Source organism: Pelophylax lessonae (assembly GCF_965119305.1).
Source record: "Pelophylax lessonae genome assembly, chromosome: 4".
Classification (NCBI taxonomy): Eukaryota; Metazoa; Chordata; class Amphibia; order Anura; family Ranidae; genus Pelophylax; species Pelophylax lessonae.
The window spans coordinates 579,081,364-579,094,876 of record NC_138771.1 but is presented as its reverse complement, the minus strand read 5'-3'; the positions used below and the strand labels follow the sequence as shown (position 1 = coordinate 579,094,876).

At 39.6% G+C, this 13,513-nt stretch overlaps 1 protein-coding gene across 1 annotated transcript in view; it reads right to left on the bottom strand.

The window, feature by feature from the left end:
* The window catches only part of EVI5L (ecotropic viral integration site 5 like), a 147,270-nt gene that overhangs the window by 45,244 nt on the left and 88,513 nt on the right, over positions 1 to 13,513 (bottom strand). Inside the window, exons 13-15 of the mRNA XM_082253297.1 lie at positions 12,155 to 12,295; positions 2,308 to 2,436; positions 578 to 718 (exon numbers count right to left, since the gene is read on the bottom strand). Coding sequence (XP_082109423.1) covers positions 578 to 718; positions 2,308 to 2,436; positions 12,155 to 12,295 — 411 coding nt within the window. The remainder of the gene's footprint in view (positions 1 to 577; positions 719 to 2,307; positions 2,437 to 12,154; positions 12,296 to 13,513) is intronic.

Genomic DNA, 13,513 nt, shown 5'->3' with positions numbered 1-13,513 from the left:
TGACAGAGATGTGGCTTTGTATGTTTACATTTGGTGCATCGGGTATAAAAGGGCCCGATTTAGCCAAAAGACTGTCTGGAGTGAGGTCTGTTGGTACATTTAGATTCTAAAATGAATGTCATTCAGAGGACTGTCTACAAAGCAGTGGTATAGCCTTACCATGGTCATACAGCTCCTTCAAAAAAATAAAATACCACATATTTATAAAAGCACAGCCATGTGCTTACTGCTCTGCCTGCCAAGGACTCGTATGCCAGTGGAGACTATTAAAATGAATAGACAGTTTACAAACAAAAGAAAAAGCCAGTCAACGTCACATGGCTGGCTCTTCTCCAATAATGGAGCTCTCTCTGCTGTCTTACGTAAGGCAGAGAGGGCTCTGTGGGGCACTGCAGACTCCATACAATGGTCTGCATTTAAAGAATGGGCAGTAAAATGAAGACTGAGGTGCCTGCAAGCCAGCAAAGTAGACAGCAATATCCTCTTTCCGTTATAACTAGGGAGTCATTTGTATCTATTTAAGTGGATGAGAGTGGAAGGTTCGGTGTACTGGAATATACGATAACGGAGAACTTGCCTGCCAACGGTCTGTCAGTTCAGTCACTTGTTGCTGTCCCTCACGCATGACCTGTAGAGCATGGGCCTCTCTTCTCCGCAGAACCTGGACTTCCTCCTGGAGCAGCGCAACATTGTTCTCATCTGGGAGAGCGCTGTTCCGCTGCAGAAAAGTAAATTTTTCTATCAAGGTTAAAGGGTCAGGCAGAAATGAAATTAAACATTCTCACACTAGTCAGATGCTTGTTAGTTAATTATCTATATTTAAAGCAAAAAAATATATATATATTTATTTTTAGTCTTGAACAGAGTAGTAAAGCGTTAAAACTCCATTAGGTGTATTTAGTTTAGTTGTTATGTGATCTGCGTCATGTTAGGGAGGTTTCCCATCACTTTCTGTCCCAGTGGCAATAGTCATTAGGGCCAATAGAGAGGACAAAAGGAAGCAATAAAAACCTGACAGAGGTTCAAATCTCCCACCCATTCAAGTATTAGCGCTGGAACCAATGGCTGTCAGTCATCAGCACTTAGAAGCTAAAATGACCAGCTCCTGACATTCAGGAGGCGGAGTATAAATCTGGTCACACGTACACACGCTTAATTGTTAGCATTTACAACTGGTTATTCTGGCTCCTGATGGTCATTGTGTGATCGGGAGCTGCCGCTGTGGTGCTCCAAGCACACAATATAGACACATATGTGGCAGCATGGAATAAGGTCCCCCTCTGCACTGCCACATATAGGAGTTCAGCTGGAAGGAAGAGCTTAACAAGCAATAAATGAGCTTTAAAATAAGCCCTCACCAACCTCTGTAGCTGCAAGCTCTGTGAAGAAATTCACTCTCGAAGTTCTCAGGCAGCTCGGCTCACCCTGGCAAAGACTCAGGCAGCTCGGCTCACCCTGGCAAAGACTCAGGCAGCTCGGCTCACCCTGGCAAAGACTCAGGCAGCTCGGCTCACCCTGGCAAAGACTCAGGCAGCTTGGCTCACCCTGTTTCCAATTTTCAGCAGTGAATTTGCAGCCCAGACAACTTGATTAGCCCTCTCAGCAATCAATCAGCTGATTTCAAGCCTTCTAATCTCCAATGTAGACACACAGTAGGTGTACTGAGAAGGTAGGGATCACAAAAAGCAGAGCTTCTGACTTGCACAACTTCTGTTCCAAACATTTTACTATGAACTAGTCGACAGTGTCTGCAGCCACACAGGTCAGTAAGGGCTCATTTTTATAGCTCATTTACTTCATTGTAAGTGTATGTAGGAGTTCTATAGCCTGGCCACAGATTACTTTAATAATCTAGAATGTTCGTATTCTATATAATCCTCCCGATTTGTCAATTGTCTTTTATTCCAGAACAAAGGCAAATAAAAAAAAAGTTACTGTGCTCTACTACAGCACTTTGTGACAACAGAGGAGCATGCTGAGCATCTGCACTAAAGCTTCCAGGTGTATTTTGGGCCCAGCAGATGGGTTTGCCATGTGGATGAGATTATAAAAGTGAACTCCATTTTAAACATTTAAATCTCAATTAGACTTGTGTAAAGGATAAATTCCAGGTGCATCACAACAAAAGATGTGCTAAGCCTTACAGATCATTTTATTTAGAAAGCAGCCACAATCCCCTGCCGGCATGCTGTAGAGATCGGCTCTGTGTAGAGGTCTGACACACCATCTGGTTCTAAAATTGTATAATGGAGGCAGTGGGGAATTTCTGTCAATCTCTATTATGTACTTGTTGTGACAGTGTTTTACCTTTTCCAGCTCAACCACTTTCTCCTGCATTTCTCTCAGGGCTTCCAAAGTCTCTGATTCTCTTAGCCGTGACTTCTCCAGCTCCGATTCCAAATGGCTGACTAACTCCGAAGTCACCCTTGGATCAATCTGTAATGCGTACACAAAGTTTAACATGCTAATTAAACAACAGCAACCAAACACAGTCACTAATATGCAGGTTATGGTGTACAGGATGCACTATCTGTAGGTTCTTACGTTACAGGTAATGACGTACATGATGTATGCTGCACTTATACAGGTTATGATGTACAGAGTGCACTACGTGTAGGTTGTAGTTATACAAGGTATGGTTTACAGGATGTACTTTGTTTATAGTGTAGTTTTGTAAAAATATAGGTGTAGGATGTGGGTAAAGAGGTTATGATGTACAGCGTGTAGGATGTGTAGGTTGTAGTTATACAGGTTATGGTGTACAGGGTGTACTGTGTTTAGGTTGTAATTATACAGGTTATAATGTACAGGGTGTTATATGTGTAGGCTGTATTTATACAGGTCATAATGTACAGGTTGTAATATGTGTAGGTTGTAGTTATACAGGTTATGATATACATGGTCCACATAGTTATACAGGTTATAACTTGCAAAATGTAGTTTCTTTATATTTTAGTTATACAGGTTATGGTGTACCATGTGTAGATTGTAATTATACAGGTTATTATGTACAGGGTGCACTATGCATAGGTTATTGTAGTATACAGGTTAGAACATGCAAGGTGTACTTTGTTTATGTTGTAGGTATACAGGTACACAATGTAGGTACAGGGTGCACTATGCATAGGTTATAGTTATAGTTATACAGGGTGCAGGTGCACTATGTGTAGGTTGCAGTAATAGAGGTTAAGATATACGGGTGTTACTTTGTGTATGTTACAGTTATACAGGTCATAATGTACTAGTGAACTTTGTGTGTGTTGTTACTATACAGGGTTTGGTGTACAGGGTGCACTATGTGTAGATTATTATAAAGATTATAGTGTACAGGGTGTGCTATGTGTAGGTTATTATAAAGATTATAGTGTACAGAGTGTACTATGTGTAGGTTATTATAAAGATTATAGTGTACAGGGTGTGCTATGTGTAGGTTATTATAAAGATTATAGTGTACAGAGTGTGCTATGTGTAGGTTATTATAAAGATTATAGTGTACAGGGTGCACTATGTGTAGGTTATTATAAAGATTATAGTGTACAGGGTGTGCTATGTGTAGGTTATTATAAAGATTATAGTGTACAGAGTGTGCTATGTGTAGGTTATTATAAAGATTATAGTGTACAGGGTGCACTATGTGTAGGTTATTATAAAGATTATAGTGTAAAGGGTGTACTATGTGTAGGTTATTATAAAGATTATAGTGTACAGGGTGTGCTATGTGTAGGTTATTATAAAGATTATAGTGTACAGAGTGTGCTATGTGTAGGTTATTATAAAGATTATAGTGTACAGGGTGTACTATGTGTAGGTTATTATAAAGATTATAGTGTAAAGGGTGTACTATGTGTAGGTTATTATAAAGATTATAGTGTACAGGGTGTGCTATGTGTAGGTTATTATAAAGATTATAGTGTACAGAGTGTGCTATGTGTAGGTTATTATAAAGATTATAGTGTACAGGGTGTGCTATGTGTAGGTTATTATAAAGATTATAGTGTACAGGGTGCACTATGTGTAGGTTATTATAAAGATTATAGTGTAAAGGGTGTACTATGTGTAGGTTATTATAAAGATTATAGTGTACAGGGTGTGCTATGTGTAGGTTATTATAAAGATTATAGTGTACAGAGTGTGCTATGTGTAGGTTATTATAAAGATTATAGTGTACAGGGTGTACTATGTGTAGGTTATTATAAAGATTATAGTGTAAAGGGTGTACTATGTGTAGGTTATTATAAAGATTATAGTGTACAGGGTGTGCTATGTGTAGGTTATTATAAAGATTATAGTGTACAGAGTGTACTATGTGTAGGTTATTATAAAGATTATAGTGTAAAGGGTGTACTATGTGTAGGTTATTATAAAGATTATAGTGTACAGAGTGTACTATGTGTAGGTTATTATAAAGATTATAGTGTACAGGGTGTACTATGTGTAGGTTATTATAAAGATTATAGTGTACAGAGTGTACTATGTGTAGGTTATTATAAAGATTATAGTGTACAGGGTGTGCTATGTGTAGGTTATTATAAAGATTATAGTGTACAGAGTGTGCTATGTGTAGGTTATTATAAAGATTATAGTGTACAGGGTGCACTATGTGTAGGTTATTATAAAGATTATAGTGTAAAGGGTGTACTATGTGTAGGTTATTATAAAGATTATAGTGTACAGGGTGTGCTATGTGTAGGTTATTATAAAGATTATAGTGTACAGGGTGTGCTATGTGTAGGTTATTATAAAGATTATAGTGTACAGGGTGTACTATGTGTAGGTTACTATAAAGATTATAGTGTAAAGGGTGTACTATGTGTAGGTTATTATAAAGATTATAGTGTACAGGGTGTGCTATGTGTAGGTTATTATAAAGATTATAGTGTACAGAGTGTACTATGTGTAGGTTATTATAAAGATTATAGTGTAAAGGGTGTACTATGTGTAGGTTATTATAAAGATTATAGTGTACAGAGTGTACTATGTGTAGGTTATTATAAAGATTATAGTGTACAGGGTGTACTATGTGTAGGTTATTATAAAGATTATAGTGTACAGGGTGTACTATGTGTAGGTTATTATAAAGATTATAGTGTACAGGGTGTACTATGTGTAGGTTATTATAAAGATTATAGTATACAGGGTGTACTATGTGTAGGTTATTATAAAGATTATAGTGTACAGGGTGTACTATGTGTAGGTTATTATAAAGATTATAGTGTACAGAGTGTACTATGTGTAGGTTATTATAAAGATTATAGTGTACAGGGTGTACTATGTGTAGGTTGTGGGTATACAGGTTATGATGTTGAGGGTACACTATGTGCATGTTGTAATTACACAGATTATGATGTACATGGTGTACTATGTGTAGGTTGTAGTTATTCAGGTTATACTATTCAGGGTGTTTTGTTATTTTGTCATTATTCATGGTATGGTGTACAGGGTGTACTATGTGTAAGTTGTAGCTATACAGGTTATGTTGTACATGGTGCATTATGGTTACCTTGTAATTATACAGGTTATGATGTAAATGGTGTTCTGCTGGTTGTAGTTACACAAAGTACACCCTGCACGTTAAAACCTGTATATGTGGTAATTATACAGATCATTATGTACAGACTGTGCTTTGTGTAGGTTCTAGTTACACAGGTCATGATGTAAAGTGTGCACTTTGTGTAGGCTGTAATTATACAGGCTATGATATACAGGAAGTACTATGTGTAGGTTGTAATTATACAGGTTACAATGTACGTGATCTATGCTGTACTTCTATAGGTTATGATGCTGAGGGTTCACCATGTGTAGATAAGTACACAGATTATAATGTACAGGGTATACTATGTGTAGGTTGTAATTATACAGATTATGATGTATTGTACATGATGTACTTTGTGTATAGTAGTTATACAAGTTGGGGTGTATAGGATGTACTTTGTTTATTTTGTAATTATACAGTTTATGTTGTACATACGTGTAGGCTGTACCTACACAAATTACACCCTGCACGTTATAACCTGTATATGTTGTAGTTATACAGGTCAAAATGTACAGGGTGCACTATGTGTAGGTTGTAGTTATACAGATTATGATGTACAGGGTGCACTGTGTGAATGTTGTAATCATACAAGTTAGGTTGTACATGGTGCACAATGTGTAGGTTGTAGTTACAGAAAGTACACCCTGCACATTATAACCCATATATTTTGTAGCTAAATTAGGTCATGATGTACAGGGTGTACTTTATGTAGGTTTTAGTTATACAGATTATGATGTACTAGGTGTACTATGTGGAGGTTGTGGGTATACTGGGTGCATTATGTGTATGTTGTAATTATACAGGTTATGATGTATGCAGTACTTTTATTCATTATGATGTACAGGGTGCACCCATCACCTGGCCTGCACCCTCTGGCAGCAGTCGCAATCCACACAATTTAGTTTCCATTCCTCTTCTTCCCAAGACCAGAATCCCATTCTCTTGCTCCCTTTGGAATGCCTGCTCCGTCTGTAACAAACTCACTTCTCTCCACAACCTCTTTATCGCCAACCCATTTAATTTTCTCGCCATTACTGAAACCTGGCTTCATGAATCCGACACTGCTTCTCCTGCTGCCCGCTCTGGAATCACCCAGTGGATGGAAGGGAGGGGGAGTGGGAATACTTCTAGCCCCACATAGCACCTTTCAGGTACTTCACCCACCTCTTTCTGTCACCCTCTTCATTTGAGGCACATTGCATTCATCTTTTCTCTCCAGTTTCTCTAAGGACCTCTGTGATCTACGGCCCCCCTGAACCGGTATCAGCCTTTCTTGACTTCTCTGCCTGGCTACCCTACTTCTGAAATCTCCACCATCATTCTCGGTGACTTCAACATCCCTGTTAACACTAACACTCCTGCTACTTACTTCTCAATCTAACATCCTCCTTTGACCTGAAGCAATGGATACAGACTTCTAATCACTCTGACAGCAATACCCTTGACCTTCTCCCACCTATGCACTTTGTGCAACCTCTACAACAAACATTTCCCTCTCTGACCACTACTTTATCAGTTTTACTCTCTCCGTCTCCTCAACCTCCAACCGTCTAACAATTACCTGTATAAAAACCTTCCCCACCTCAATCCTCTTCTCTACTCCTCTACTGATCACCTCTATGACAAAATCTCACCCCTGTCCTGCCCCAACCTAGCCACTTCGGTCTACGACACTTCACTGTCATCCTCCCTGGACACACTGGCCCCCCTTACTACACACAGAATCAGGTCCAAACCCTACAACCTTGGCAAACATATGACATCAGAAGTCTGAAAAAATATAGCAGCTCTCTTGACCGCCTGTGGCGTAAGACTCAAAGATTTCAACCAATATAAATCTGCCCTCCAAAAGTACAGTTCCTGCCTCCTCACTGTCAAGCAGACCTACTTTATCATTCTCATTAGCAACTTATCCTGTCCCTGTCAACTCCCAGGAGATCGCCAATCACTTCAAACATAAGATTGATACAATTCATAAGGAGATTTCCACTGTACAGATACCTTCTCCACTTAACACTCCATGTCCACAGGTACAATCAATACTTCCCTCATTCAACCCCACCATTATAGACGAGGTTGCTAAACTTTTTCTAACGACCACCTAACCCCCTGCCCCCTGGACCTTGTTCCCTCACAAATGCTACGGTCACCCTCTGGCTCTATCCTACACTCTCTAACTCCCATCTTCAATCTCTCCTTCTCTTCTGGCATCTTCCCCCAACTCTCTAAAACATGCACAAGTCAACCCCATACTTAAAAAGCCCTCACTAGACCCCAGCAGTCTTAACAACCTGGGCCCCACCTCCTTGCTCCCCTTTTTATACAAACTCCGTAAATGGCTGGTCTACAACCAACAAGCGACCACATCGAGAGAATAACCTTTAGGTCTGGATTCCACCCTCAACACTCCACTGAAACTGCTTTTAAAAAAAAACTCAAACTATCTACTAATGGCTAAATCCAATAGACCTTATTCTGTACTCCCACCTCTGGACCTCTCTGCTGCCTTTGATATGGTGAACCACCCCCTCCTCACAAAAATATATGTACTCCTTTGGTCTCAGTGACTGTGCTCTTCGCTGATTGTCATCCTAATATCAAACCGCACCTTTAGCGTTATTTACAATTCTATTTCCTCCTCTCCTCTTCTCTTCTCAGTAAGGGTTCCCCAAGGTTCTGTTCTTGGACCTCTCTTATTCTCCATCTACACCTCCTCCCGGGTCAGGTAATAGCCTCCCATGGCTTCCAAAACCATTTCTATGCAGACGACACCCAGCCCTCAGCTCCATCCTTCAGTCTCCTCAGGTATCACTACTTTACTAACAGACATGTCAGCCTGGATGTCACACCACTTCCTCAAACTTAATCTATCCATAACCAAGCTCATAATTTTTCCTCCCACATGTGCCTCTTACCCTGATTTTTCTGTCAAGATCGATAGCACTATCATCAGCCCGTCCCTGCATGTTAAGATTCTAGGTGTAATCCTGGACTCTGAACTATCCTTTAAACCCCACATCGAATCACTACCCGAATCTTACCGCCTCAACCTCTGCAACATCTCCAGAATACACCCCTTCCTAACCAATGACACTACAAAGCGCCAAATTCACTTCCTGGTCATCTCTCGCCTCGATTACTGCAACTCCCTTACAGGATTAACTTTACATAGGCTATTCCCCCTTCAGTCCATCATATATGCTCCTTCTAGGCTCATCCACCTTACCAACAACTCAGTGTCCTCCACCCCTCTCTGCCAATCCCTCCACTGGCTTCCACTCACCCAACAAATTAAATTCAAAATACTAACAACAACCTACAAACCCATCCACAACTCGGCCCCCAGCAACATCACTAACTTAGTCTCAAAATAACAATTTCTCATTTTCTTTGTTCCTCCCAAGACGTCCTGCTCTCTAGCTCCCTCGTCACCTCCTCCCACGCTTTTTTCCAGGACTTTTCCTGAGCTTCTCCCATCCTATGGAATGCCCTACCCCAATCTGTCTGACTATATTCTACTCCATTTGCTTTTAGACGATCCCTGAAAACCCTACTATTTAAAGAAGCCTATTCTGCCCCTACCTAATAACAGTACTTTTCTTTTCTCCATCAGATCACCCCCAACAGTTACTACCTTTGAATTTCTTGACGCTCCCTTCTAGATTGTAAGCTCTAACAAGCAGGGCCCTTGGATTCCTCCTGTATTGAATTGTATTGTAACTGTACTGTGTTCTCTCATGTTCTAAAGCACCTCGCAAACTGTTGGTGCTACATAAATAATAATAATACTACATGTTATGATGAACATGGTGTACTATGTGTAGGTTGCAGTTACACAAAGTACACCCTGCACATTATAAACAATAGTTACATAGTTAGTGAGGTTGAAAAAAAGACATCAGTCCATCCAGTTCAACCTGTGATGTGTGTGTGTTTGCTGCTAACCGTAAATTGTATACCCCTGTATGTTTGGTCTTTAAGGTGCCCATCTAATAGTTTTTTGAAACTATCGATGCTCCCTGCTGATACGACTGTTTGCGGAAGAGAATTCCACATCCTTACTGCTCTGACAATAAAGAACCCCCTACGTACTTTAAGGTTAAACCGCCTTTCCTCTAGTTTTAGTGAGTGGCCACGTGTCTTATTGTATTCCCTTTCTCTGAATAGTTTGTTCCTTATGCTAGGGTCGCCAGTACAGTATTTGTACATCGATATCATATCCCCCCTCAATCGTCTCTTCTCCAGAGAGAATAAGTTCAGTGCTTGTATGTATATATATATATTATATATTTCTACAAATCATTATGTACAGGGTGCACTATATTGTAATTATAAGGGTTATCATGTACAGGGTGTACTATGTGTAGGATATAGTTATACAGGTTATTAGATGCATGGTGTATTTTGTGTATGTTGTGGTTATTATACAGGTTATGATGTACAGGGTGTGCTATGTGTAGGCTGTAATTATACAGATTATGATAAAATATAGTTTGTTTGTTTTATCAGAATGGTCTCTCTTTTTTTTTTTTTTTGTTTATAGTGCAAAAATAAAAATTGCAGGTGATCAAATACCACCAAAAGAAAGCTCTATTTGTGAGAAAAAAGGACCGCGCAATTATCAATTAAAGTAAAGCAGTGCCAAATCACAAAAAATGGCCTAGTCATTAAGGGGGAAAATCTTCCGGTCCAGAAGTGGTTAAGGAGGGGTGGGCCCCCTCCGGCTAACCTGCCCTCTACCTATCAATTATAATGCATGTGCTTCCATTGTGGAGGCTCTCAAAATTTAGAGGTAGGGCTACAAAAAATACTGGGGTGTCTTGACGGGGCTCTGTAGCTTACACATGTATTCGCAAATGTGTGCAGAGTAAACCCCTGTTTTTAACACATACTGGAAGACAGGATAATTTGGTTGGTTGCAGGCTGGTCGGCAAGTTGAGCAGGGAATTTCTCTGGTATTGTTTTGTACTATGTGTAGGTTGAAGTTATACAGGTTATGATGTACAGGGTGTACTATGTGTGTGTAGGTTGTGGGTAAAGAGGTTATGATGTACAGGGTGCACTGTGTGCATGCTGTAATCATACAGGTTTTGAAGTATATAGTGTATGCTGTACTTATGTACTACGTTATGATTTATATTGTGTAATACAGGTAGGCTGTAGTTATACAGGGTATGATGTACTATGTGTATGTTGTAAGTATACAGGTTATGGTGTACAGTATGTGTAGGTTGTAATTGTACAGGTTATGACGTACAAGGTGTACTATGTGTAGGTTGTGGTTATACAGGTTATAGCATGTACAGGGTGTATTATGTGTAGGGTATTATACAGATTATGATGTACATGGTGCATGCTGTACTTCTACAGGTTATGAGGTTGAAGGTGCACTGTGTGTAGGTTGTAATTATACAGCTTATGATGTACAAGGTGTAGATATACAAGTTATTGTGTAAAATGTGTACTGGGTGTAGGTTGTGGGCATACAGGTTATAACATGCAGGGTGTACTTCGTGTATGTTGTAATTATACAGGTCATAATATATGGGTGTAGTTTGTGTAGGTTGTAGTTATACAAGGTATGGTGTGTAGGATGTACTATGTGTAGGTTGTGGTTACACAAAGTACACCCTGCACGTTATAACCTGTAAATGTTGTAGTTATACAGGTCATAATGTACAGGGTACACAACCTGTAGGTTGTAGTTATACAGGCTATGGTGTACAGGATGAACTTTATTTATTTTGTAGTTACACAGGTTAAGATGTAGAAGGTGTACTATGTGTGGGTTGTGGGTACAGAGTTTATGATGTACAGGGCGTACCAAGTGTAGGTTGTAGTTACACATAGTTCACCCTGTACATCATAACTTGTATAACTTTAACCTACACTTGGTACACCCTGTACATCATAAACTTTATACCCACAACCCACAAATTGTACACCTTCTACATCTTAACCTGTGTAACTATAAAAATAAACAAAGTACATCCTGCACACCATAGCGTGTTTAACTACAACCTACACATAGTGTACCCTGTACATTATGACCTGTATAACTACAACATATACATAGTTCACCCTGTAAATCATAAATTGTACATGTTGTAGTTATAGAGGTTATAGCATGCAGGCTGTACTTTGTGTATGATGTTGTTATACATTGTTTGATGTACAGGGTGCACTATGTGTAGGGTATTGTTATACAAATTTTTGTTGTACAGGATGTACTTTGTTTATTTTGTAGTTATACAGGTTATAATGTACAAGGTGCACTATGTGTATGTTGACAATTTTAACAGGTATGATGTACAGGGTGCACTATGTGTAGGTTTGGGTATACAGGTTATGGTGTACAGGGTGAACTAGGTGTATGTTGTAATTATACCGGTTATGATGTACAGGGTGTACTATGTGTAGGTTGCGGGTATACAGTTTATGATGTAAGAAGCATAATCAATGTATTTTTCACTGATTTGTAGGTTTTATAAAAACAATATATATTATGTGCTGTGTTATTTGTTGATTTTACACAAAAAAACGCTTCTTTATATAAAATGACAGTTCACCCACTTACTTGGGAGTCTAGTTACAAAGTCTTGCCTCCGATGTGTGTCTCACCTGTTTATCCTGTAGCTGGCGGATTTGGTTCTGGGCACTCTGTAGATTTTCAGTTGCTGTGTAATATTGCTGCTTTACTACAGCCAGCTCTCGCTTTATGGCGTAGTTCTCCTCTGCCTCCTGCGCCCGTGTCACCTGACCCTGATGGAGGTAGCCAGTAAAACCAAGTAAATTTTTTTTTTTTATAGTCCTGATACAGTACATTAGGATTTGACTCGCCTTATTCTGCAACAATTTTTCCTAAGTTTATCATTTTTTTGCAGATCACCAACTACCCCTTTTTGAAAAGGCATCCCTACCAAAGATCTGTTTGTGGGAAACTGATGGTCTGATATGCAATGCAAGAAATGCTTCATTTGAGTGCATTGTACAAATATTTCCTACATGCATATATGCAATAAAGCCCATGTGTTCAAGGCTTTAGGATGGTGGACTTTTTACAGGTTACTAGTGTCCCACTCATTTTCCTAGTATAATTCCTGGAGTTTATTTGCCTACTATCTGAATCTGCTCTAGCAATATCCAGAACGGCTATATCCATGAACCTGGTTGTAAACATGAGATACACTTCTGATCTAGCCAATGCCTAACAAAAAGCGAGGCAAACGTTATGTCTGTGGCATGTTCTGAAAGCCTTAGCAATGAAGGATTCATTTTTACTTTACCCCTGCATATACAGTATCTCACAAAAGTGAGTACACCCCTCACATTTTTGTAAATATTTTATTATATGTTTTCATGTGACAACACTCAAGAAATGACACTCTGCTACAATATAAAGTAGTGAATGAACAGCTTGTATAACAGTGTAAATTTGCTGTCCCCTCCAAATAACTTAACACACAGCCAATAATGTCTAAACTGCTGGCAACAAAAGTGAGTACACCCCTAAGTGAAAATGTCCAAATTGGGTCCAAAGTGTCAATATTTTGTGTGGCCACCATTATTTTCCAGAACTGCCTTAACCCTCTTGGGCATGGAGTTCACCAGAGCTTCACAGGTTGCGACTGGAGTCTTCCTTCACTTCTCCATGACGACATCACGGTGCTGGTGAATGTTAGAGACCTTTCGCTCCTCCACCTTCCGTTTGAGGATTCCCCACAAATGCTAATAGGATTTAGGTCTGGAGACATGCTTGGCCAGTCCATCACCTTGACCCTCAGCTTCTTTAGCAAGGCAGTGGTCGTCTTGGAGGTGTGTATGGGGTTGTAATGTTTGAATACTGCCTTGTGGCCAAGTCTCTGAAGGAAGGGGCTCATGCTCTGATTCAGTATGTCACAGTACACGTTGGCATTCATGGTACCCTCAATGAACTGTAGCTCCCCAGTGCTGACAGCACTCATGCAGCCCCAGACCATG